The sequence below is a fragment of the Callithrix jacchus genome, chromosome 2 (assembly GCF_049354715.1).
Source record: "Callithrix jacchus isolate 240 chromosome 2, calJac240_pri, whole genome shotgun sequence".
In the NCBI taxonomy this organism is placed as follows: Eukaryota; Metazoa; Chordata; class Mammalia; order Primates; family Cebidae; genus Callithrix; species Callithrix jacchus.
In genome coordinates this window covers 93,723,946-93,746,443 of record NC_133503.1, presented here as the reverse complement: position 1 = coordinate 93,746,443, position 22,498 = coordinate 93,723,946, and the positions used below count along the sequence as shown (strand labels likewise).

At 38.6% G+C, this 22,498-nt stretch overlaps 1 protein-coding gene across 2 annotated transcripts in view; it reads left to right on the top strand.

The window, feature by feature from the left end:
• ARL14EPL (ARF like GTPase 14 effector protein like) overlaps positions 1-17,137 on the top strand; it is a 31,207-nt gene extending 14,070 nt beyond the window's left edge. For both annotated transcript variants that reach the window (XM_008991652.5, XM_035291053.3), the window contains exons 2-5: positions 2,678-2,770; positions 3,003-3,104; positions 4,989-5,128; positions 12,396-17,137. In XM_008991652.5, coding sequence (XP_008989900.1) covers positions 3,012-3,104; positions 4,989-5,128; positions 12,396-12,618 — 456 coding nt within the window. In that variant the 5' untranslated portion in view covers positions 2,678-2,770; positions 3,003-3,011 and the 3' untranslated portion in view covers positions 12,619-17,137. The remainder of the gene's footprint in view (positions 1-2,677; positions 2,771-3,002; positions 3,105-4,988; positions 5,129-12,395) is intronic.
• Positions 17,138-22,498: the final 5,361 nt, after the last annotated feature.

Genomic DNA, 22,498 nt, shown 5'->3' with positions numbered 1-22,498 from the left:
CAGGCATCATGAGATATTCATTTTTTCCAGTGCAGTTGAGTCTAATACCTTTTCAGGATAAGTTCTTGCTTGCAAAGATGCTCGTAGTCTAATGGCCACATCTATTCCCATGAGGAGGAAAATTTGCTACATGAGGAAGCTAGAGGATATGGGGCCCCTTTTTGGAAATTGTATTTAAGAAGCTCCAAACAGAGCCCAAGAAAGAAAAGGATCTTAGTGGATCAGAAAGGGCTTCTTAGAGGAGAGAGCAGAACCAGAGTTTAAAATAGAGTCAGTTAGGTAAGAATTGGGAGGTTAATAGGAATACTGGGATTGGGTAGCTTTGGTCCAAGTGTAGGCATGACAGAAGATGGGCCTATATAGGTTAGAGACAGCTACAATGAACCTTCACTGATATACCAGGGCTGTGGGAAATTATTGGCAGAGAGGAGTCAAGTCATTAAAGTATTTTAATAGGCATGAGATAAAAAGATTTCTGATTTTGGAATATTAATGGGGCTAGAATGCATTAAATTAATTATGGTGTGGAGAAGGGGGAGAAAATACAATGTTCCTCTATTTATTATTGGATTATGTACTGATAAACCCAAAATATTTTTAAGTAGAAAGTGCATTTTTGGCATATGATATTTTCAATTTACAATGGGTTTATATGGACGTAGCCCATGACAAATCAAGGAGCATGCTTTTGCACCATCATAAAGTTAAAAAGTTCTAAGTCAAACCATCTGAAGTCAGGGACCATCTATACAGACAGTAGTTTATCATCAGATGGAATGACTGCATAGAGAAAATTATACCTACTTTTTCTACCCTAGTATTTCCTTTAATTGCCTAACTATAAGGTTCATCTAGAGAGCTTATTAATTATGCAGAATACCAAGATTCTTTCCTGCAAATTACAACCACAGTAGGTCTGAGATTCAGAAGAAAATTAGTGATTTTTAAAAGAGCTCCACATGATTTTTAACTTATACAAGTTGCAAAATTATTCATAGGAATGTTTGGCTGATCAGGTCTGACATTGCATGTGAGGGTATCAAAGCAAAAACCGATCTAGACAAAGTGCAATTATTTAAATGAAATTAATAAATTTTTCTTTGCTTTTCAACTTTTACTTTAGAATCAGGTGGGACCTGTGCAGGTTTGTTACAGAAGTATATTACATGATACTGAGGTTTGGCGTATGATGGAACTCATCATCTTGGTAGAGAGCTAAGTACCCAGTAGGTAGTTTTTCAGCCCTTGCCTTTCTTGCCCTTGCCATCTTTTAAATGTATCGTTTCTTTTATTCCTAATATGTTAAGTCAACAAATAATTTGAATGACCATACAAGAGATATAAGTTGGCTATGAGGGGGCATGAAAAGTTCCAGCAGTGCTATAAAACACCACATGCAAGTCTTTATGGCAGTGCCACTGTATTTTCCAAACATTAGAAATAATAGTTATTATAATTACATTTTTTCACAGCTCTAAGTATTTACTTAATATGCACAAAGAAGTAAATTAGCATTCTCCAAAATAATGGCAGTAGAAATTATGACAGCAAATGCAAAGACTGAAAAGTCAAGATAAACAAAATTAAATTCACCGTTGAGGCTTTAATGTGATTATATATATATTCTTATGAATACATGCATTTTAAATAGCTGTTATTTACTTTTCCTAAGCACTACTGTTTGAGTTTTATAAGGCAAAATATAAAGATAATTTTTTTTAATGTGAATATTTTATTTCTTTACTTTCAAGTTTTATTTTAGACACAGGGAATACATATGCAGGTGTGTTACAGGAGGATAATGCACCTAGGTAACAAGCATTATATCCAATAGGGAGTTTTTCAACCCATTTCCCCTCACCCAAGTAGCCCCCAGTGTCTGTTGTTGCCATCTTTCTGTCCATGTTTAGCTGTCCACTTATGTAGCCAGTGTTTAGCTCCCACATAAGTAAGAACATGCAATATTTGTTTTCTGTTTCCGTGTTAGTTCACTTCAGATAACAGCTTCCAGCTGCATCCATATTGCTGCAAAAAGATGATTTAGTTATTTTTATGGCTGCATAGTATTTGTGATGCATACTTATACACTGTTGGTGAGAATGTAAATTAGTCCAGCCACTGTGGAGAGCAATTTGGAGATTTCCCAGTGATAGAAATGGAATTTCCAATTGGTCAGCAGGGAGGTGGTGCTAATTCTGTTTCCTTTGGTGGAAATAGCACCCTGCATGCAGTCAGTGTTGGTAGTTGATGAGAGTCAGGGAAAACAGTAGGGCTTGTGGAAGTCTTCTCTGGAGAGTGGTCTTTTGTGATAGAACACTGCAGACCAGCCCCTGGACTGTCACTCATGATTAGCATCTTGTGTTCACACACACACACACACACACACACACACACACACACACACTATATATATATATATATATATATATATACTATTGAATTAATTTAGAAGAAGTAAGTTACAGGCATTTTAGCAGAGGAGTGTTATGAAAAACTGATAACCATTTAGCACAAGTTGTGTTAAAAATTTATCGGAAAACTTAGGAGGTGAGGGCTTTTGGGGGTCACTGTGGGAATGATATATGAAGAAGTGTCAGCTGAAACCATGGGACTGGGTGAGGTTTTCACATTATTGGGTATGTATGGCATTAACATATCATATGTTTTCTTTCAATAGAGTGTGTGTAAAGAAGAAAGAGTGGAGTTCTAAAAACTCAGAGTCTTCTTAATCTGCCTTAAGAGAGGTCTGTGGTGCTAAGGATTGTCAAAGGTACAACTGCTTTTCTCCTGGAAGCCCTGGCAGAGGAGAGCCTCAGTAGAGTGGTCTGGGGGAGTCAGATGCAAGGTTTAAGAGTGAGTGGGAGAAAAAGTACTGGGAGTACAGGTGCAGTCTGGCTTTGAAAAAAGTGAGACATGGAGGGAGGGTAGAAAAGAATCACAAGATGAAGTTACTGGGGATAGATGATATTAATATGTTTTACTTTTTCCAATTACTTTTTTAGTGATCAAAAATGAGTGAACAATCAGAGAAAAACAATTCCATTCAAGAGGGACATACAGATCATAATTTTCCTGAGAACTGTCAAATTGGACAGAAACAACGGGTATGGCACATAGATTTTATGATACCATGCTACTGGGGAGTGTCCCCTCAAGGATCTCTGAGGCACCTATGGACGTGGGTGGGAAGGTGGGCCCACACAGGATGTCACAGGGAGGAGCTCTGCCCGCCAGGCTGATAGAGCTTTCCCTCTGCCCCACTGCTCACTGCAGGCTGCTCTCGCCTCACCTATCTCCTTTCCACCTCCTGTGTACCCTGATTTTTAGCCCAGTGTTTTATACAATAAAATTCTGCTCTTTGTGGAGAATATTTACAAATGTTTTTATTTAATGAACTTTGATTTTGTTCTTATTATGTCATGTTATGGTTCTAAAACTGTGTATGTTAGCTCAGCTAATCCTTATCACACCATATTATTGATAACTCAATTTTACAAAGGAAGAAACTGGGGTCTAGAGACGTAGGAATTTGCTCAAGACACACCACTAGTAAGTGGCAGAGCCAAGGCTTGAGCACAGGTGGATGACCCTGTGTCTCTGTCCTTAACCTCTTGCTATGCTGCTTAGAATAGTCATCATGGTACTAAGTTGTATATATTTCATAACCATACCTAATGTAGAACAGTTTCATAAAGCTAAGTTTATGAAACAAACTCATATATACACACCAAGATAAAATTTAAAAGAAACATTATATTATTTTAGACTGACTAGACTCTTATTAAACTAGATAAACTGCAGAAAAGCCCATGAGATTTTGTTGTTACTAATTTGTTACATTGAAATTCCTACATTGAAAGGTTCACTTTTTTTTCAGGTGGAGTATTTCATGTATATGTCAGCTTGTATGTTTTTGTGATTCTGAGATCATTTCCTTCTACAGTCCTTCAAAAGAGCATTTTCTTCCCTCATGACATGTGCCACATATTCAAAATAAGTTATCAGTACAATATTTGATTGAAACACTTTGTTATTTGTCTTCCAGCCCAGGCCCCATTTAATTTCTAATTGTCTCTCAGCTCAGGCCCCATCTAATTTCTAATTTCAGTGGCTCACACCCGTGATCCCAGCACTCTGGGAGGCCAAAGTAGATGGTGAATCACTTGAGCCCAGGAATTCAAGGCCAGGCTTAAGTGGTGAAACCCCATCTCTACTGCATCTATACACAAAAATTAGCCAAGCATGGTGGTGTGGGCCTGTAGTCCCAGCTATGTGGGAGGATCACTTGAGCCTGGGAGATGGAGGCTGCAGTGAGCCATGATTACACCACAACACTCCAGCCTGGGTGACAGAGCAAGACCCTGTCTCAACAAAATAAAAAAAGTCTCCAGAGACTTTTGAAAATGTCTCCCTTTGTCCTAGAAAGTCATCCTACCAATATTTCTCTTGTTCCAATCTGGCTTTGACTGAGAATCGAGGCTTCAGGCAGCTGCATTCTGGATTGGAGCCTCATATAGAGGCCAGTCTAAAGTGAAATGCATCCCAGGGCACTGAAGGAGAGTGCTGTATCTACTTTGGGTTCTCACTGCAGTTTGAGACACTACATGGCCTTCTTCAGCTAAGGAAGAGCCTCTACTCCCTTGTCTTACCCACATCAAATGCTAATTCTGATGTGCATTCCCATCACATTTGAAAAGATGAGTGGCATTTTTCAGTTTTAAACAGAATTCTTCTATTCCCCTTGGTTGTTTTTTACATTTTTATTTTATAAGTGTTATACTATTTCTTTATTCAGAAAGAATGGTCCAACTTGAGAAAATTTACACCATCTTTTGAAACTTAATTAGATTAAACTGTTTATTTCTTTGTGTAAAACATATATACTTTCATGCCATTATGGTGAAAGTTACAGAAAGTTCACTTTGAGAAAATGTAAAACAGGTAAAACTATCTGTTCTTACTACTAACACATTTTATTTGTTTAATAGCAACAAATAGAGCGGCAGTTAAAATGCTTGGCATTTCAAAACCCTGGACCACAGGTAGCAGACTTTAATCCTGAAACAAGGCAGCAGAAAAAGAAAGCCCGGATGTCAAAGATGAATGAGTACCTTTCTACAACATACAAGTAAGATTCTGACTTATTATATTTGATCTGTGGGATTATGAAATGCATGAGTTCTCCTTGTCAAAGCAAAGTAATTGAAGTTTCCCTCTTTTTATTATTTAAAAATATATCTTCTGGAGTATAATAGCACCCATGTGTCTGGAAGTTAAGAACCTTAAGAAATAGAAAAAAAGGCTATAATCCCAAATCAATTTTTTAAAAAGGCTTCCTTCCATACCCCTATAATAGAGATCTGGCTTTAGTAGGAAAGATGATTTAAAAGTAACAAAGATGTATCATTAGAAGGACAAATAATATAACTATAAGATTGGATTCAGGATATTAAATGGGCACAGGACTATCATTAAGTACAATGATTGTTAGTACATTGTAAGTACAAACTAAGCAAACTATAAAGGAAGAAGATAAACTTGACTGTATTAAAATTAATTTGCCCATTAAAACTCTGTAAAAACACTAAAAGACACATCATAAAGTAGAAGTTATTTATAATTTAAAAAATCAGTATCCGGCGCTACACAGTGCTCCGCACAAAGAGCACTGGTCCGGGTGCCCTGTTGAACCGGCAATCTGAGACTTGAGAGGGCTGAACTTGAGACTGAATGGGACTTGGACAGTGAGCCAGGCAAGGAGATTCCAGGGAAACAGCGTTTGGGGTAGCGCAGTGGGACAAACAAAACGGCGATTCCAAACACTCCGGGTGGAGAGGTTCCCTGTGGGCACAGCTGAACCCAGGACGGTTCAGCTCCGTGGGGGAGGGGCGTCCACCATTACCGAGGCAATCCGCCCCTACTGAGGTACACGCCCATTGCTGACACAGCCTGCCGTTGCCAAGGCAACCCACTACAACAGAGAGACTCCGCCGCAGGACGTAGCCCGTGGCAGCAGGGCAGAGACTGCAGCAGTAGGGCAGAGCCTGCAGCAACAGGGCGAACCTCACACCAGCAGGGTGGAGCCTCAGCAGGCAAATAGTGACTAGACTGCCTCCTAGCTGGGCAGGACAGCACAACAGACACTCACAAAGAAAGCCCCAAACCCCCCCCCGCCCCGAGACAGAGCATCTGAGAAAAAAAGGGTTTGTTTATAAGTTCTGCTGCAGCAGAATTAAACGTAGCAGCCTAACAGCCCTGAATGAACAACAGAGTTCACAGCTCAGCGCTTGAGCTCCTATAAAGTACAGACTGTCTCCTCAAGCAGCTCCCTGACCCCTCTATATCCAAAAGACTGACATTTGGCAGGCATCATTCTGGGACAAAGATAGCAGAAAAAGAAACTGGTAGCATCCCTCACTGTTCTGCAGCTGCTATAGGTGCACCCCAGACAAGCAGGGCCTGCAGTGGACCTCAGCAGTCGTACAGTGGAAGGGCTAGACTAGTAGAAGGAAAACCAAGTAACAGAAATACTTCATCATCAACAATCTGGGCGTCCACTCAGATACCCAATCGAAAAGTCAGCAACTACACAGACAACAAGTGGATAAATCCACAAAGATGGGAAGAAACCAGCACAAAAAGGAGGAAAACACCCGAGACCAGAACACCTCGCCTCCTAGAAAGGACCAAAACTCCTCAAAGGCAAGGGAACAAAGCTGGACGGAGAATGACTATGACGAAATGGCGGAATTAGACTTCAGAAGGTGGATAATGAGAAACTTTTGTGAGCTAAAAGAACATGTTTTAAATCAATGCAAAGAAACTAAGAACCTTGAAAAAAGATTCGAAGAAATGAAAACAAGAATGGATAACTTAGAGAGGAATATGAATGAATTAAAGGAGCTAAAAAACACAATACGAGAACTTCGCGAAGCATACACAAGTTTCAACAGCTGAATTGACCAAGCAGAAGAAAGAATACCAGAAGTCGAAGATCAACTCAATGAAATAACACAAGAAACCAAGATGAGAGAAAAAAGCACAAAAAGGAATGAACAAAGTCTCCAAGAAATGTGGGACTATGAGAAGAGACCTAACTACGTTTGATGGGTGTACCAGAATGTGACGAAGAGGATGAATCCAAGCTAGAAAATACTCTTCAGGACATCATCCAGGAAAATTTCCCCCACCTAGCAAGACAGGCCAACACTCAAATGCAGGAAATACAGAGAACACCAAAAAGATATTCTGCAAGAAGAGCAACCCCAAGGCACATAATCGTCAGATTCAACAAGGTTGAAATAAAGGAGAAAATACTAAGGGCAGCCAGAGAGAAAGGTCGGGTCACCCACAAAGGGAAGCCCATCAGACTCATAGCAGATCTCTCGGCAGAAACACTACAAGCCAGAAGAGAGTGGGGGCCAATATTCAACATCCTTAAAGAAAAGAACTTTCAACCCAGAATTTCATATCCATCCAAACTGAGCTTCAGAAGTGAAGGAAAAATAAAATCCTTTGCGAACAAGCAAGTACTCAGAGAGTTTGTCACCAGCAGGCCTGCTTTACAAGAGCTCCTGAAAGAGGCACTACACATACAAAGGGACAACCAGTACCAGCCATTCCAAAATCACACTAAATGCTAAAGAGCATCAACATAATGAAGAATCTACAACAACTAACGGGCAAAACAGCCAGCTAGCATCAAAATGGCAGTATCAGATTCACACATAACAATATTAACCCTAAATGTAAATGGACCAAATGCACCAATCAAAAGACACAGACTGGCAAATTGGATAAAAAGCCAAAACCCACTGGTGTGCTGTATCCAGGAAACCCATCTTACATGCAAGGATACACAAAGGCTCAAAATAAAGGGATGGAGGAAGATCTACCAAGCAAATGGAGAGCAAAAAAAAGCAGGAGTTGCAATTCCATGAACCGCACAGCTTCATGGAAACTGAACAACTGGCTCTTGAATGCTGACTGGGTAAACAATGAAATGAAGGCAGAAATAAAGAAGTTCTTCGAAACCAATGAGAACGAAGATACAACATGCCAGAATCTCTGGGACACATTTAAAGCAGTCTCTAGAGGAAAGTATATAGCAATAAGTGCCCATATGAGGAGAATGGAGAGATCCAAAATTGACACCCTATCGTCAAAATTGAAAGAGCTAGAGGAGAAAGATCAAAAAAACTCAAAACCCAGCAGAAGACAAGAAATAACTAAGATCAGAGCTGAACTGAAGGAGATTGAGACACGAAAAACCCTCCAAAAAAATCAATAAATCCAAGAGCTGGTTTTTTGAAAAGATCAACAAAATAGACAGACCACTAGCCAGACTGATTAAAAATAAAAGAGATAATAACCAAATAGATACAATAAAAAATGATAAAGGAGAAATCACCACAGACTCCACAGAAATTCAAACCATCATCAGAGAATATTACAAACAACTCTATGCACATAAACTAGTAAACCTGGAAGAAATGGATAAATTCCTGGACTCCTGTGTCCTCCCAAGCCTAAACCAGGAGGAAGCTGAAACTATGAATAGACCAATAACAAGGGCAGAAGTCGAGGCAGCAATTAAGAGCCTACCACACAAAAAAAGCCCAGGTCCAGACGGGTTCACAGCCGAATTCTACCAGACACACAAAGAGGAGCTGGTACCATTCCTTCTAAAACTATTCCAAATAATCCAAAAAGAGGGAATCCTTCCCAAATCATTTTATGAGACCAACATCATCCTGATACCAAAACCCGGCAGAGACCCAACGAGAAAAGAAAACATCCGGCCAATATCCATGATGAACATAGATGCAAAAATCTTCAATAAAATATTGGCAAGCCGATTGCAACAGCAAATCAAAAAACTTATTCATCACGATCAAGTAGGATTCATCCCAGGGATGCAAGGCTGGTTCAACATACGCAAGTCTATAAACGTAATTCGCCACATAAACAGAACCAAAAACAAAAACCACATGATTATCTCAATTGATGCAGAGAAGGCATTTGACCAAATACAACAGCCCTTTATGCTAAAAACCCTCAATAAACTCTGTATCGATGGAACGTATCTCAAAATAATAAAAGCTGTTTATGACAAACCAACAGCCAATAACATACTGAATGGGCAAAAACTGGAAGCATTCCCTTTGAAATCCGGCACTAGACAAGGATGCCCTCTCTCACCACTCCTATTCAATATAGTACTGGAAGTTCTAGCCAGAGCAATCAGGCAAGAAAAAGAAATAAAGGGTATTCAAATAGGAAAGGTGGAAGCCAAATTGTCTCTATTTGCAGACGACATGATAGCATACCTAGAAGACCCCATCACCTCAGCCCAAAAACTCCTGAAACTGATAAGCAACTTCAGCAAAGTCTCAGGATATAAAATCAATGTGCAAAAATCACAAGCATTCGTCTACACCAATAACAGACTTAAAGAAAGCCAAATCAAGAACGAACTGCCATTCACAATTACTACAAAAAGAATGAAATACCTTGTAATACAACTCACAAGGAACGTAAGAGACCTCTTCAAGGAGAACTACAAGCCACTGCTCAACGAAATCAGAGAGGACACAAACAGATGGAGAAACATTCCATGTTCATGGTTAGGAAGAATTAATATCGTGAAAATGGCTATACTGCCCAAAGTAATTTACAGAATCAATGCTATCCCCATCAAGCTACCATTGACTTTCTTCACAGAACTGGAAAAAACCACCATGAACTTCATATGGAATCAAAAGAGAGCCCGCATAGCCAAATCAATTCTAAGCAAAAAGAACACAGCGGGGCGCATCACACTACCAGATTTCAAACTATACTACAAGGCTACAGTAATCAAAACAGCATGGTACTGGTACCAAAACAGAGATATAGACCAATGGAACAAAACAGAGGCACCGGAGGCAACACAACATATCTACAACTATACAATCTTTGATAAACCTGACAAAAACAAGCAATGGGGAAAGGATTCCCTATTTAACAAATGGTGTTGGGAAAACTGGCTAGCCATGTGCAGAAAGCAGAAACTGGACCCCTTCCTCACACCTTACACTAAAATTAACTCCAGATGGATTAAAGACTTAAACATAAGACCTGGCACCATAAAAACCCTAGAAGGAAATCTAGGCAAAACTATCCAGGACATAGGAGTAGGCAAGGACTTCATGAACAAAACACCAAAAGCATTGGCAACAAAAGCCAAATTAGACAAATGGGACCTAATCAAACTCCACAGCTTCTGCACGGCAAAAGAAACAGTCACTAGAGTGAATCGGCAACCAACAGAATGGGAAAAAATTTTTGCAGTTTACCCATCTGACAAAGGGCTGCTATCCAGAATTTACAAAGAACTCAAACAGATTTACAAGAAAAAAACAAGCCCATTCAAAAGTGGGCAAAGGATATGAAAAGACACTTTACGAAAGAAGACATATATGAGGCCAACAATCATATGAAAAAATGCTCATCGTCACTGGTATCAGAGAGATGCAAATCAAAACCACATTGAGATACCATCTCACGCCAGTTAGAATGGCGATCATTAAAAAATCTGGAGACAACAGATACTGGAGAGGATGTGAAGAAAAAGGAACACTTTTACACTGTTGGTGGGAGTGTAAATTAGTCCAACCATTGTGGAAGACAGTGTGGTGATTCCTCAAGGCCTTAGAAATAGAAATTCCATTTGACCCAGCAATCCCATTACTGGGTATATACCCAAAGGACTATAAATCATTCTACTATAAGGACACATGCACACGAATGTTCATTGCAGCACTGTTTACAATAGCAAAGACATGGAATCAACCCAAACGCCCATTGATGATAGACTGGATTGGGAAAATGTGGCACATATACACCATGGAATATTATGCAGCAATCAGAAATGATGAGTTCGTGTCGTTTGTAGGGACATGGATGAATCTGGAGAACATCATTCTCAGCAAACTGACACAAGAACAGAAAATGAAACACCGCATATTCTCACTCATAGGCGGGTGATGAAAAATGAGAACACATGGACACAGAAAGGGGAGTACTAAACACTGGGGTCTACTGAGGGGAAGAGGGGAGGGCCAGTGTGAGGGGGAGGTGGGGAGGGATAGCCTGGGGAGAAACGCTAAATGTGGGTGAAGGGGTGAAAGCAAACAGAACACACTGCCATCTGTGTACCTGTGCAACTGTATTGCATGCTCTGCACATGTACCCCAAAACCTAAAATGCAATAAAAAAAAAAGAAAAGGCCGGGCGCGGTGGCTCAAGCCTGTAATCCCAGCACTTTGGGAGGCCGAGGCGGGTGGATCACGAGGTCAGCAGATCGGGACCATCCTGGTCAACATGGTGAAACCCCGTCTCTACTAAAAATACAAAAAATTAGCTGGGCACGGTGGTGCGTGCCTATAATCCCAGCTACTCGGGAGGCTGAGGCAGGAGAATTGCCTGAACCCAGGAGGCGGAGGTTGCGGTGAGCCGAGATTGCGCCATTGCACTCCAGCCTGGGTAACAAGAGCGAAACTCCGTCTCAAAAAAAAAAAGAAAAAAAAAAGCAGAATTAGAAAAGAACAGAAGAAGTGGCGCTTAGAGACTGTTAGCCAAAGGCGCTTTTCTTTCTTTAAATGATTATGGTGTAGTAACCGATAGTTCTAATTTTCGGTAACAAAACTGTGGTAGTTGCATTCGGCATAGTGCTTTTCCGGGCACGGTGGCTCACGCCTGTAATCCCAGCTCTTTGGGAAGCCTAGGCAAGTGGATCAGCTGAAGTCGGGAGTTCCAGACCAGACTGACCAACATGGAGAAATCCCATCTCTACTAAAAATACAAAGATTAGCCGGGCATGGTGGTGCATGCCTGTAATCTCAGCTACTAGGGAAGCTGAGGCAGGAGAGTCTCTTGAACCCAGGAGGCAGAGGTTGTCATGAGCCAAGATTGTACCATTGTACTCCAGCCTGGACCACACAAGCAAAACTCTGGTTCAAAAATAAAATAAATAAATAAAAAAGTACAATTTGTTAGGTAAAAATCCATCAAGAATGGTAATATTTTAAAGAAAACTTTTGAGCATTTGTAGTAGGAAGCTTTCGTTAGCTGTTTCTCATAATTTTCTTAGATTGCTGCATTTCCCAGCAATGCTGGACAAATGAAATGTTATTCTTGATGACAAACCTAGCTGCACTGGAAGTTGCTTGATCTCATATTGACAGATTTTCCATGACATCACTGCCATAGAATATTCTGGAGTATTCTGGTCATCTCTGGAGTTCTGGCTCAGGGTAAAACGGTCATGTGTATGATGTTTATTGTACACTAATTTATTCTCAATATCGAGGATGATTGCACTGTCATGTTAATGTCTTGCTTTTCCTTTGTAGTGTAATGAGGAAGTACAACAAAAGTGGAAGGCTCATCTGTAATGACGTTGACCTGTGCGACTGTCTAGAGAAAAACTGCCTGGGCTGCTTCTACCCATGCCCCAAGTGTAACTCCAACAAGTGTGGGCCTGAGTGCCGCTGCAACCGACGTTGGGTTTACGATGACATTGTCACCGAGTCTGGAGAGGTCATCAGCTCACTGCCATTTAATGTTCCTGACTAAGTGCTCTTGCAGATGGACTGATTTGTTTCTTCTTACATGTTTAAGTCGACCTCTTTCTCTTGGGTGAATTTTAGGGCTTGGGGGAAATATTGAAAAAACATACTGAAGACTCATGTTCTGTCAAGCCCCAGAACCATGTAGAATAGGCATTAATTCTGTAGCCTTCTTACCTGTCTCAGCAATTTTCGAGTTCCTTAACTTGCTCCCAAAAAAATGTGACAATGGAGGGATCAACATTTCTCATCAGCACCCTCATCTCTACTCTGCCTTCCAAGTAAAACTCTTCCTCTTTCCTGATATCTGAGAAAATGTAGCTTTAAGAGTTTCAAAACTCTATAGCTGAGAGCTTTTCTTACATAGAACACAGAATCTTAAATTTATAATATCTAGTTATCCTTAGAATCTTATGTATCACGAGTTGTAAACCACACTTGCCATTTGGATTAAAAAAAAAAAAAACCCCTTGTGACTTTGCACTGCATACTCATAGCTTCATGTTTTATTTTTCATGTTTTAATATCATTCAAATGATGTTTAGTAATGCTTGGCAGTGTTTGTAATCATTAAAAATTTGTATTTTATTTGTAAAATTGAGAAGTTAGGAATCTAATATCCTAAAAGCCAGGAATTTACATATTTTTGTTTTCAGGAACAGTATTTTTTTCATAGAGAGGAAACTTAAATTCCACAAAAATGATTTATGTATGTTTGCTAATTGAGTATATTGATAAGAATTGACTACATACATGATATGGTCTTTTCAATTCTGATACATTGTCAGAGGTATAAAAAAAGTTGAATTCAGCTTTCTTTGCAGTCATGTTTTTATAACAGTCTTTTTTTAACCCTAAGTCAGTGGCTCTCATTCATGAGAATTTCCTGGAGGACTTGTCAAAACAGGTTTTTGGCCAGGCTGTAGCTCGCACCTGTAGTCCCAGCACTTTGGAAGGCCGAGGCGGGCAGATCATGAGGTCAGGAGTTTGAGAGCATCCTGACCAACCTGGTGAAACTCCATCTCTACTAAAAATGAAAAAATTAGCTGGGTGTGGTGTCGCACGCCTATAATCCCAGCTACTCAGGAGGCTGAGGCAGGAGAATCTCTTGAACTCAGGAAGCAGAGGTTGCAGTGAGCCAAGATCACACCATTGCAATCCAGCCTGAGCTACAGAGCGAGACTCCATCTCAAAACAAAACAAAACAGATTTTTGTGGCCCCACACTAAGAATCTAGACAGGGCTCAATAATCTGTTCCACATTGTCAGGTGATGTTGATGCCACTGATGTGGGGACCACACTTGAGAACCACTTCTCTAAATTACTTTAGATACATAATATAAGGAAGGATTTAAACCTCATTGACTGTGATACTGCCACTGCACAAAGCTAGAAGTATTTAAAGTAATGTAATAAAAATTTAAAAGTAAATAAGAACATTAGTTTTAAAATAAATTTGAAATATTATAGAGGGTTTTTGTTGTTGTGGGTCACTTTTTTTGAGACGGAGTTTCCCTCTGTCACCCAGGTTGCAGTGCGGTAGTGTGGTCTTAGTTCACTGCAACCTCCACCTCCGGGGTTAAAGTGATTATCGTGCCTCAGCCTCCCGAGTAGCTGGATTACAGACTTGCACCACCATATCTGGTTAATTTTTGTATTTTTAGTAGAGATGGAGTTTCACCATGTTGGCCAGGCTGGTCTCAAACTCCTATCTCATGTGATCTGCCCGCCTTGCCTCCCAAAGTGCTGGGATTAGCGGCATGAGCAACCATGCCTAGCCTTAAAAATAGTTTTCAGGATTTATTTTTCCTTCTTAGTTTTTAATACTCACTTCTTCACAATCTACTTGTGCCAGGGAACATCTCTGACAATTCTGGATTTGTTGCTTGATGTATGTTTTAGGACTAAAATAACAAAAGCCCTAAAATTAATGGTGTGACTATAGTACACCTGTCCAGGGAGTAAGAGCACTTACATTCTTTGCCATCATTCTCCATAGAATTTACTGGGTTTTCCAGATTCCACTTACTTTTACTGACCATACATTGTGAACGAAACATTATGTTAAGATGGAAATGAATTGCATTACCTTTGACTGTCACAGCCCAGTAAGGAAGACATAAAATCAAATTACCCAAGTCACATCCTTTGAAATGTTCACCAGGAACGTGCAGCTCGGAAACCAGTATAAATGAGTAGGGCCTTTTTCCATTTATACCTTGTTTTATTTTGAGAGTAATTATTATTTTGTAATTGGCAGACCAAATGAATTTATTACTTCTTTATTTTAGAATCATATAATGTTAGAGCCAAAAAGAACCTTGTAGCTCATCCATATAGTGAATTAGTCAAGTACTAACAGAGAGGCTGCTCTGTGACAGGCAGCAGGCTAGGTGCAGGGGATCAGACAGTGAACAAAATCTGCCTGGCTCCTGTCTTCGTGGGGTTTGTGGACTTATAAGGCTAAGCCCTTTTTGTTTTGGTTGGTTTTTTTTCCTTTGCAACTGAGGAAATTTAGACCCAGTGAAATTAAATGGCTCAGTTAAGGACACACAGAAAAACTGGCAACCCTGGTGTTTTGAACACTCAAGACTAGGTCAGAGTTCTTTCAATGATGCCATGTATTTCCTACATTGTGCTATTAAGTGCTTTGAATATAGTTCATATTCCTAAGACCCATCTCAAACCGTAGGAATCTGAAACTGTAGGAATGAGACCTGGGATTCCATAATTTTAAACAAACATCCAAGTTAAGTCTCATGATCTGATACATCTGAAAAACACCCCTCTATATCATCAGTTGTCCAATTTTCATGCTAAAAAATAACCCTAAACAAATTAGCATTAAAGCCCTCCTTCCCTTCTGTCTCCTCTTGTCATTCAGTCTTAAGGATTAGATAAAGGAATCTGGTTTAAAATGATCTGGCTTAAAAAGTGTGTTGAAAAATTATGTCAGTAAAATTTCCAGGTAAGACAAAAAATAAAATAAGGTCAAAAATTGCATAATTACTAAGCAGACACCTTAATACTGCTATTATGGAAGCCTAGTAAAGCATTTGATGAAGTATACTTTTCGAAATCAGGTTATTTCATCTTGATCTAATGCCATTTCAATGTATTTTTAAAAGACTCTTGCAATAAATAATTATTACAAAAATAAATTTATGTGAATCATCAGAAACATATTTTGTAAATGTATAATTTTTATTATGAAGTGAATAAAGCTCTTTAGCTATCTGAACTAAATTCAGATTAACAAGGAATGCAGCTGTACTATCTGATTACATTACCAAGGAAATTGTCTTGTCAGTGTGATAGGACTTTTTCTGCTTGAGTATCTTTCAATGCTGATGGCATGTCTTCATGAATATGTATAAAATGGAAGGAAACCTATTTTACAAAAGGAAATTAAACCAGTACATACTGAAGGATTTAGACAAATTATCCTGTGCACATTTATACAAGGATTTTGGACTAGAATGCCGTATCACGTCAATTTGTGTGACAACTTTGAGTGTAATTTGTAAGAGTACACTGTCTGAGATAATCCTTCTGTACTTCCCCTTCCAAATACCCCCACCCAAGACAACATCTTGGATTCACTGCAGGTATAGACATTCAGATGCTAACTCACAGAAAAATCATTTAACTTCTATTTTTATAAAAGTGAACAATGCTCTCTTGGATATTCTGTGGATGTCATAGACAGTAGCTGGGCAATGAATGGTTTGGACATTTTTAAACATTTATACATGCAACTTCAGTGTTTGGCTATGCAGGGACATTTGTTTAAGTCCAGAGGTGCCTTTTACATGGACAGTTGTACAATGCCAATTATGCCCCCTAGAGTTGTAGAGCAAAGTGGTCCTGCAGAAAGGTGCCATTTGATGTGTAGATTTCTTGATTGTCCAGCATTTGCTGATATTTTCTATGTATTAGACATTGTGGGCTTTAGATTGGTTTATATTCTTGTATAAAATACTTTTTAAAAATCCCTATGTATCTTTCCACTGTCTACTTTTTCTTTTTTCCTTCATTCTCTGTGACGTCTATAATAGCATAAGTTAGTTTTGAGGTTACTTAGGACAACAGTCCATATATATGATCTAACATACAGAGTTTTTGTGCTACTTTTTCTTTCGGAACCTGTATTTTAATCCTGGACTTAGAATATTCTTTTTTATATTCACAGATTCCTAAAATTCTGCTTTTTCCACAGTATTTTTCTTTACTCTGTGGAAGGGAAATGACTCATCATTAATATTCATGTCTAAGAAGCAATGTATTATTTAAGACTTATATTCAATTTGAAACCTATTTCTTTTGTGTTTATAATTTGTAGTTTTAACAGGTCATTTTTTTCCCTCACTATTGTATTGTTGTCTGTATATTCTTTTTAAGTTGGCCAAAGCTTAGGTCACATACAATAAATTCAGTGAGATTAGTGACTGAGTTAATTGTTTTTCCTTCTATAGTATATTCAATAGCATAGAGCACTTAATAGATACACTACTTAGTGACCCATCATTCATTTATTCATTCATTTACCAAGCACCTCTTATATGCCAGACACTTTACTAGGTTTGAGGTGTTAACCTCAAACATGGTTTCTACCCTTACGGACTTTACAGAATAGTTGGGGAAGAGAGAGATAGAATAATAATATGACACAAATGAGTGTGAAAAGAGTAATGGGTAAGAGGAGTTATTAAGGACATCTTGACATAGTCTGGGTGGTCACGTAAGTCTTCCCTAAAGGAGTGGTCACAGTTCTGGGGTTTGGAAAGTGAGAAAAAGTTGCCGAGAAAAAGATGGGGCTGGGGGAGAATGTTTTGGCAGAGTTAAGAGCCTGTTTAAAGGTCTGTGTCAGGAGAGGGTAGAGCATGTTCCAGACACTAGAAGAAGCCTGGGTGGGTGGAAGGGAAAGTATGAGAAGCCTCTGCAGAGCAGAGTACTTACATCAGGCACATTAACGAAGTTGAGGCCAAGCTTGGTGGCTCACACCTGTAATCCTGGCACTTTGGGAGGCTGAGGTGGGAGGATCACTTGAGCCCAGAATTTTGAGACCAGCCTGGGCAACATAGCAAGAGACCTTGTCTCTACCAAAAATAAAACTAAAAAAAATTACTGGATGTGATGGTGTGTGCCTGTAGTCCCAGCTACTCAGGAGGCTGAGGTGGGAAGATCGTTTGAGCCCGGGAGGTCAAGGCTGCAATGAGGCATGTTCATGCTACTATACTCCAGTCTGGGCAACAGAGTGACACCCTGTATAAAAAAAATTTTTGTTGGTGTTGTTACGTGTCCAAAAAACAACAAGAAACCATTGAAGTGCTTTAAGCCAGGGGGTGGCAGTGAATGACACAATCATAGTCGCATTTTTAAAAGACCCCTCTGGCTGCAGTGAGGAAAACAAACAAAAGGACTTTGTGATAAAAGAGATATGTGGGGTGAGGAAGATAGAAGCCACAGGAGTCTCCCACTTTCCTGGTTTCCATCCTCAAACGGATGGTATGGCCACTCACTGAGTCAGGGAACACTGGAAAAGGACCAGGCTTGACACTCAATACACATTCCTAAGTGTGTGATTGCTGGGTCATATGGTTAGTTGTAGGTTTGGTTTTCTAGGAAACTGCCAAAATGTTTTCAAGGGTGGCTGTACCCTTTTGCATTCCCAGCAGCAATGTATGAAGGACACTTTCTCTAATCCTCACCATCAATTGGTAGTGTTAACTATTTTTATTGTAACCATTCTGATAGGTAAGTCATGACATCTCATTGTGGTCTTAATTTGCATTTCCCTTAATGGCTGATATTTTCATGTGTTTATTTGCTATCTGAATGTAATTCTAATGAAATGTTTCTTCATATCTTTTGCCCATTTTCTATCCAGATTATTTGATTTTTTAATACTGTGTTTTGAGAAATTTTTATATATTCTAGCTACAATTTCTTTGACAGATACATGTTTGCAAACATTTTTCTCTCTACAGCTTCTGTTTTCATTCTCCTAATAAGGTCTTTCACAGAGCAAAAGTTTTAATTCTGGTGAAGTTTAATTTATACTTTTTTGTTTTTTATGGATTGTGCTTTTGGTGTCATGTCTAAGAACTCTTATCCAAGTCTTTTTTTAACCAAAGATTTTCTCTTATATTCCAAAGGTTTTATGTGATCCATTTTGAGTTAATTTTTGTATGAAATGTGAGATGTGAGGTTTAGGTCGAGTTTCCTTTTTGCCACAGATATCCAACTGTTTCCGCACTATTTGTTGTAAAGACTATCCTTCCTCCATTGAATTGCTTTTGCACCTTTGTAAAAAGTCAGGTGGCCATACCCGTGCTGGGCTATTTCTGGGTTCTCTGGGCTGTTACACTGATTTACACATCTATTCCTCTGAGATAGTCCACATAGTCTATGTGATGGCAGATATATAACACAGTTGACCCTTGAACAATGCAGAGGTTACGGGTACCAATGCATATTTTATATGTTATATATTTACACACTGTATTCTTACAATAAAGTAAGCTAAAGAAAAGAAAATGTTACCAAATCATAATGAAGAGGAAATATATTTACTATTCATTAAGTCTAAGTGGATCACCATAAAGGTCTTTATCCTCATCATCACATTGAGTAGGCTGAGGTGGAGAATGGAGAGAAGGGGTTGGTCTCTCTGTCTTAGGGGCAGCTGAGGCAGAAGAAAATCTGTGTATATGTGGACCTAGGCAGTTCAAATCTGTTCAAGGGTCAACTGTAAGTTTTAAAATTAGGTAAAATAATTCCTCCCATTTTTTTCTTTAAACATCATTTTAACTAATATAGTTCATTTACTTTTCCATATACATTTTAGATTAATCTTGTCTATATCCACAAAAAAATCTTGCTAGCATTTTAATAGGAATGTGTTAAATCTGGGTATCAATTTACGAAGAATTGACATCTGTTACCTTGAGTTTTCCAGTTCATAAACATGGCATGTTTCTTTGTTTATTTATTCCATTATATTCCATCCACATTCCATTATGGATTTTTTCCATTATCATTTCATAGTTTTTGGCTTACAAGTCTTATATATATTTTGTTAGATTTACGACCATATGTTTCATTTTTCTGGACAATTGTAAATAGTATTATAAATGTCAGTGTTTATTGATAGTATGTAGAAATAAAATTGATTTTTGCATGTTGATCTTGTATACTACAACTTTGTTCAACTCCCTTATTAGTTTTTAGAAGGCTGCTCATAGATTACAACAAAAACTAAAAACCCTGTAATTTTTTTTTTGGCATCTTCTACATAGCTGGAATTCATCACCTGCAAATAGGGACAGTTTTATTTCTTTTTTCTAATGTGTATGCCTTTTCTGTCCATTTCTTTCATTATTAGTCTGGCAAGACCTCCCGTTACTCTCATGGCAGTGGTGGAAACAAACAGCCTTACCTTGTTCTTGATCTTAGGGATCTTATTTAAAACATTTTTTGCTACTTTCTTCTAGCCTCCAATGTTTCTGAAGAGAAATCTGTCCTTTGAATTGTTTTTTCCCATAGGTAATGCATTGTTTCTTTCTGGTTGCTTTGAAATTTTTGTTTTTAGCTTTCAGAGGTTGAGTTATGATGTGTGTTGGTGAGTATGCGTCCCATTGTTGGGGTACCTACTTACAGCCTGGCCAGGATCGAAGTCCAAGTTCCCCATTGAGCCTTTCCTGGTGGGAGGGAGAGCACAGTTTTTTTCTGTGATTGTTTGTGGAACAGAGGGGTTACTGTTTAAAACTTTTCTGTCTTGCTGGGCTGCCTTTTTCTTGGTTCTCTGGCTATAGAAACCAAGGTTTTAGGGGCTTTTTCCATCTGTGCCCATTGGCACATCTGGACTGCTGACATCGCCATTACCTAGTCTTCATACCTGCAAGGATGTGTGAAGTAAAAAGAAACCCAGGGTACTGACTGCTGTCATTCCTGTGTCCCAGGTCCCTGGCCAGTCTGCCTCCTTCTCTCTGCCTTTCAGAGTCATATTTGTTTTATTCATAATGTCCAGTCTGTAGCTGTATGTAGTGAGAATAGAAAAAAGCATGTCTATTCCATTTTTCTGCAAATGGAAGTCTTTGTTGGGCTTGAATGTCAAGGTGATGTTCGCCTCATAAAAGGAGATGGTAACACTTTCTTTTCTCTAGAAGTCTTTGTTTCAGATGAAACTTCATCCTCACATGTTTACTGGAACTTGCCAGTGAGGCCAGTTCGACTTGAAGGAATTTTTTTTTGTTTTCTCTCTCTCTCTCCTTATTTAACAGGAAGGTTTTTAATAATACATTCACTTAAAAATATATTGTTTTATTTTTCTTATGTATTACATATTACATAATATATATTTGTCTAGAAGTTACCTATTTTATATAAATTTACAAATTTGTGAAAGTGAAGTTATATGAAATATACTCATTGTCACTTTTAAATGTTAATCATTTCCCCCAAATTTTATTTATAAATTATTGAAAGGACAATACTAACCAGCATTCTTTCAGTAAATTATTTTCCCCTCTTAGCTAGCCAGAGTTGGTCAGAGTTGAATTCTCTTCCTTATAAACAAAACACCCTAACTAACGCAGGTATTACCCAGAAAATAGAGACATGGATGTGTAGTTGTGGCAAATTGTTTTCAACAAATTTCCACCAAAATTTGTTCCTTCTGTTTCCTGAGAGATAGTGAGGGCCTGATTTAAGAAGTGTGAGCTAAGGCCCTCCCTTTTCTTTTCAACACACTGGTAACAATTATGTTCCCAGCTATAGGAAGTGAAAAAGTGTCCATACAACTCATAATATGTTTCCACTTCAACAGAATAAAAACTACTTTGCTTTTTAGGAGTTACTATAAAAAAAGTCCTAGAGAAAAAAGAAAAAAAAAATCAAAACCAAACCAAAACAAAAAACCCAGAAAAGTGAGTGAGAGAGAGCAAAGAATGCATTTTTAGTTGCTTCAGATTTAGAATCCCATTCTAGCTTTGAATTTTCTGTACAGCACTTGGCATAGAATAGCACTAAACTATATGATTTCTTTAATTTTTGCATATATTCTTGAATGATAAGGGTTATTTACACTTTGTAATTTTTAATAATCCACTTTCCTAAAAACGAGCTAGAAAAGAAATACATGCATGGTTTGGCTCCCTCTGCTGGCCATTTATATGTACTTTAGGTTTTACACAGAACAAAACCAAGACCACTATTTTTCAAATGGATTTGGAATTTTTTGAAAAAAGATTATTTAAGGCTGGTTACAATGAGGTTTTTCTTTTATTTGGAATGAAAGATGACTTTCTCAAAATTTTATTTCTTTTTTCAAAAGTTAGGGTCTCACTTTATTGCCCAGGCTGGAGTGCAGTGGCACAATCATAGCTCACTGTAACCTCAAACTCCTGGGCTCAAATGATCCTCCTGCCTTAGCCTTCCGAGTAGCTGGATTACAGATGACAGCCACCATGCCTGGTTAACTTTTAATTTTCTTTAATTTTTTAAGAGATGAGGGCTTGAGTGCTATGTTGCCCAGGCTGGTCTCTAATGCCTGGCGTGAAGTGGTCCCCCGAAGCCCTGGGATTACGGATGTGAGCCACCATGCCTGGCACTATTTATATTCAATTTAATTTTTCAAATTTATACTTAAAAACCTTTAACATTATAACTATTATAACATAACTTTTAAAAAGGATACATTTAGCACAATAAATAAAGTTTAGAAAATGTTTTTGATAAAAGGCCTGACTCCTTCTATATCTTTCTCAAGCTGTCTGTGGTGAAGGTACCCAGATATATAGGCTGATGCCATTCCATATTGCCCTAACAATGCCTCCCTCAGTCCAACCAACTCTTCAGCCATTTTCCAAAGCAGCTATTTAAA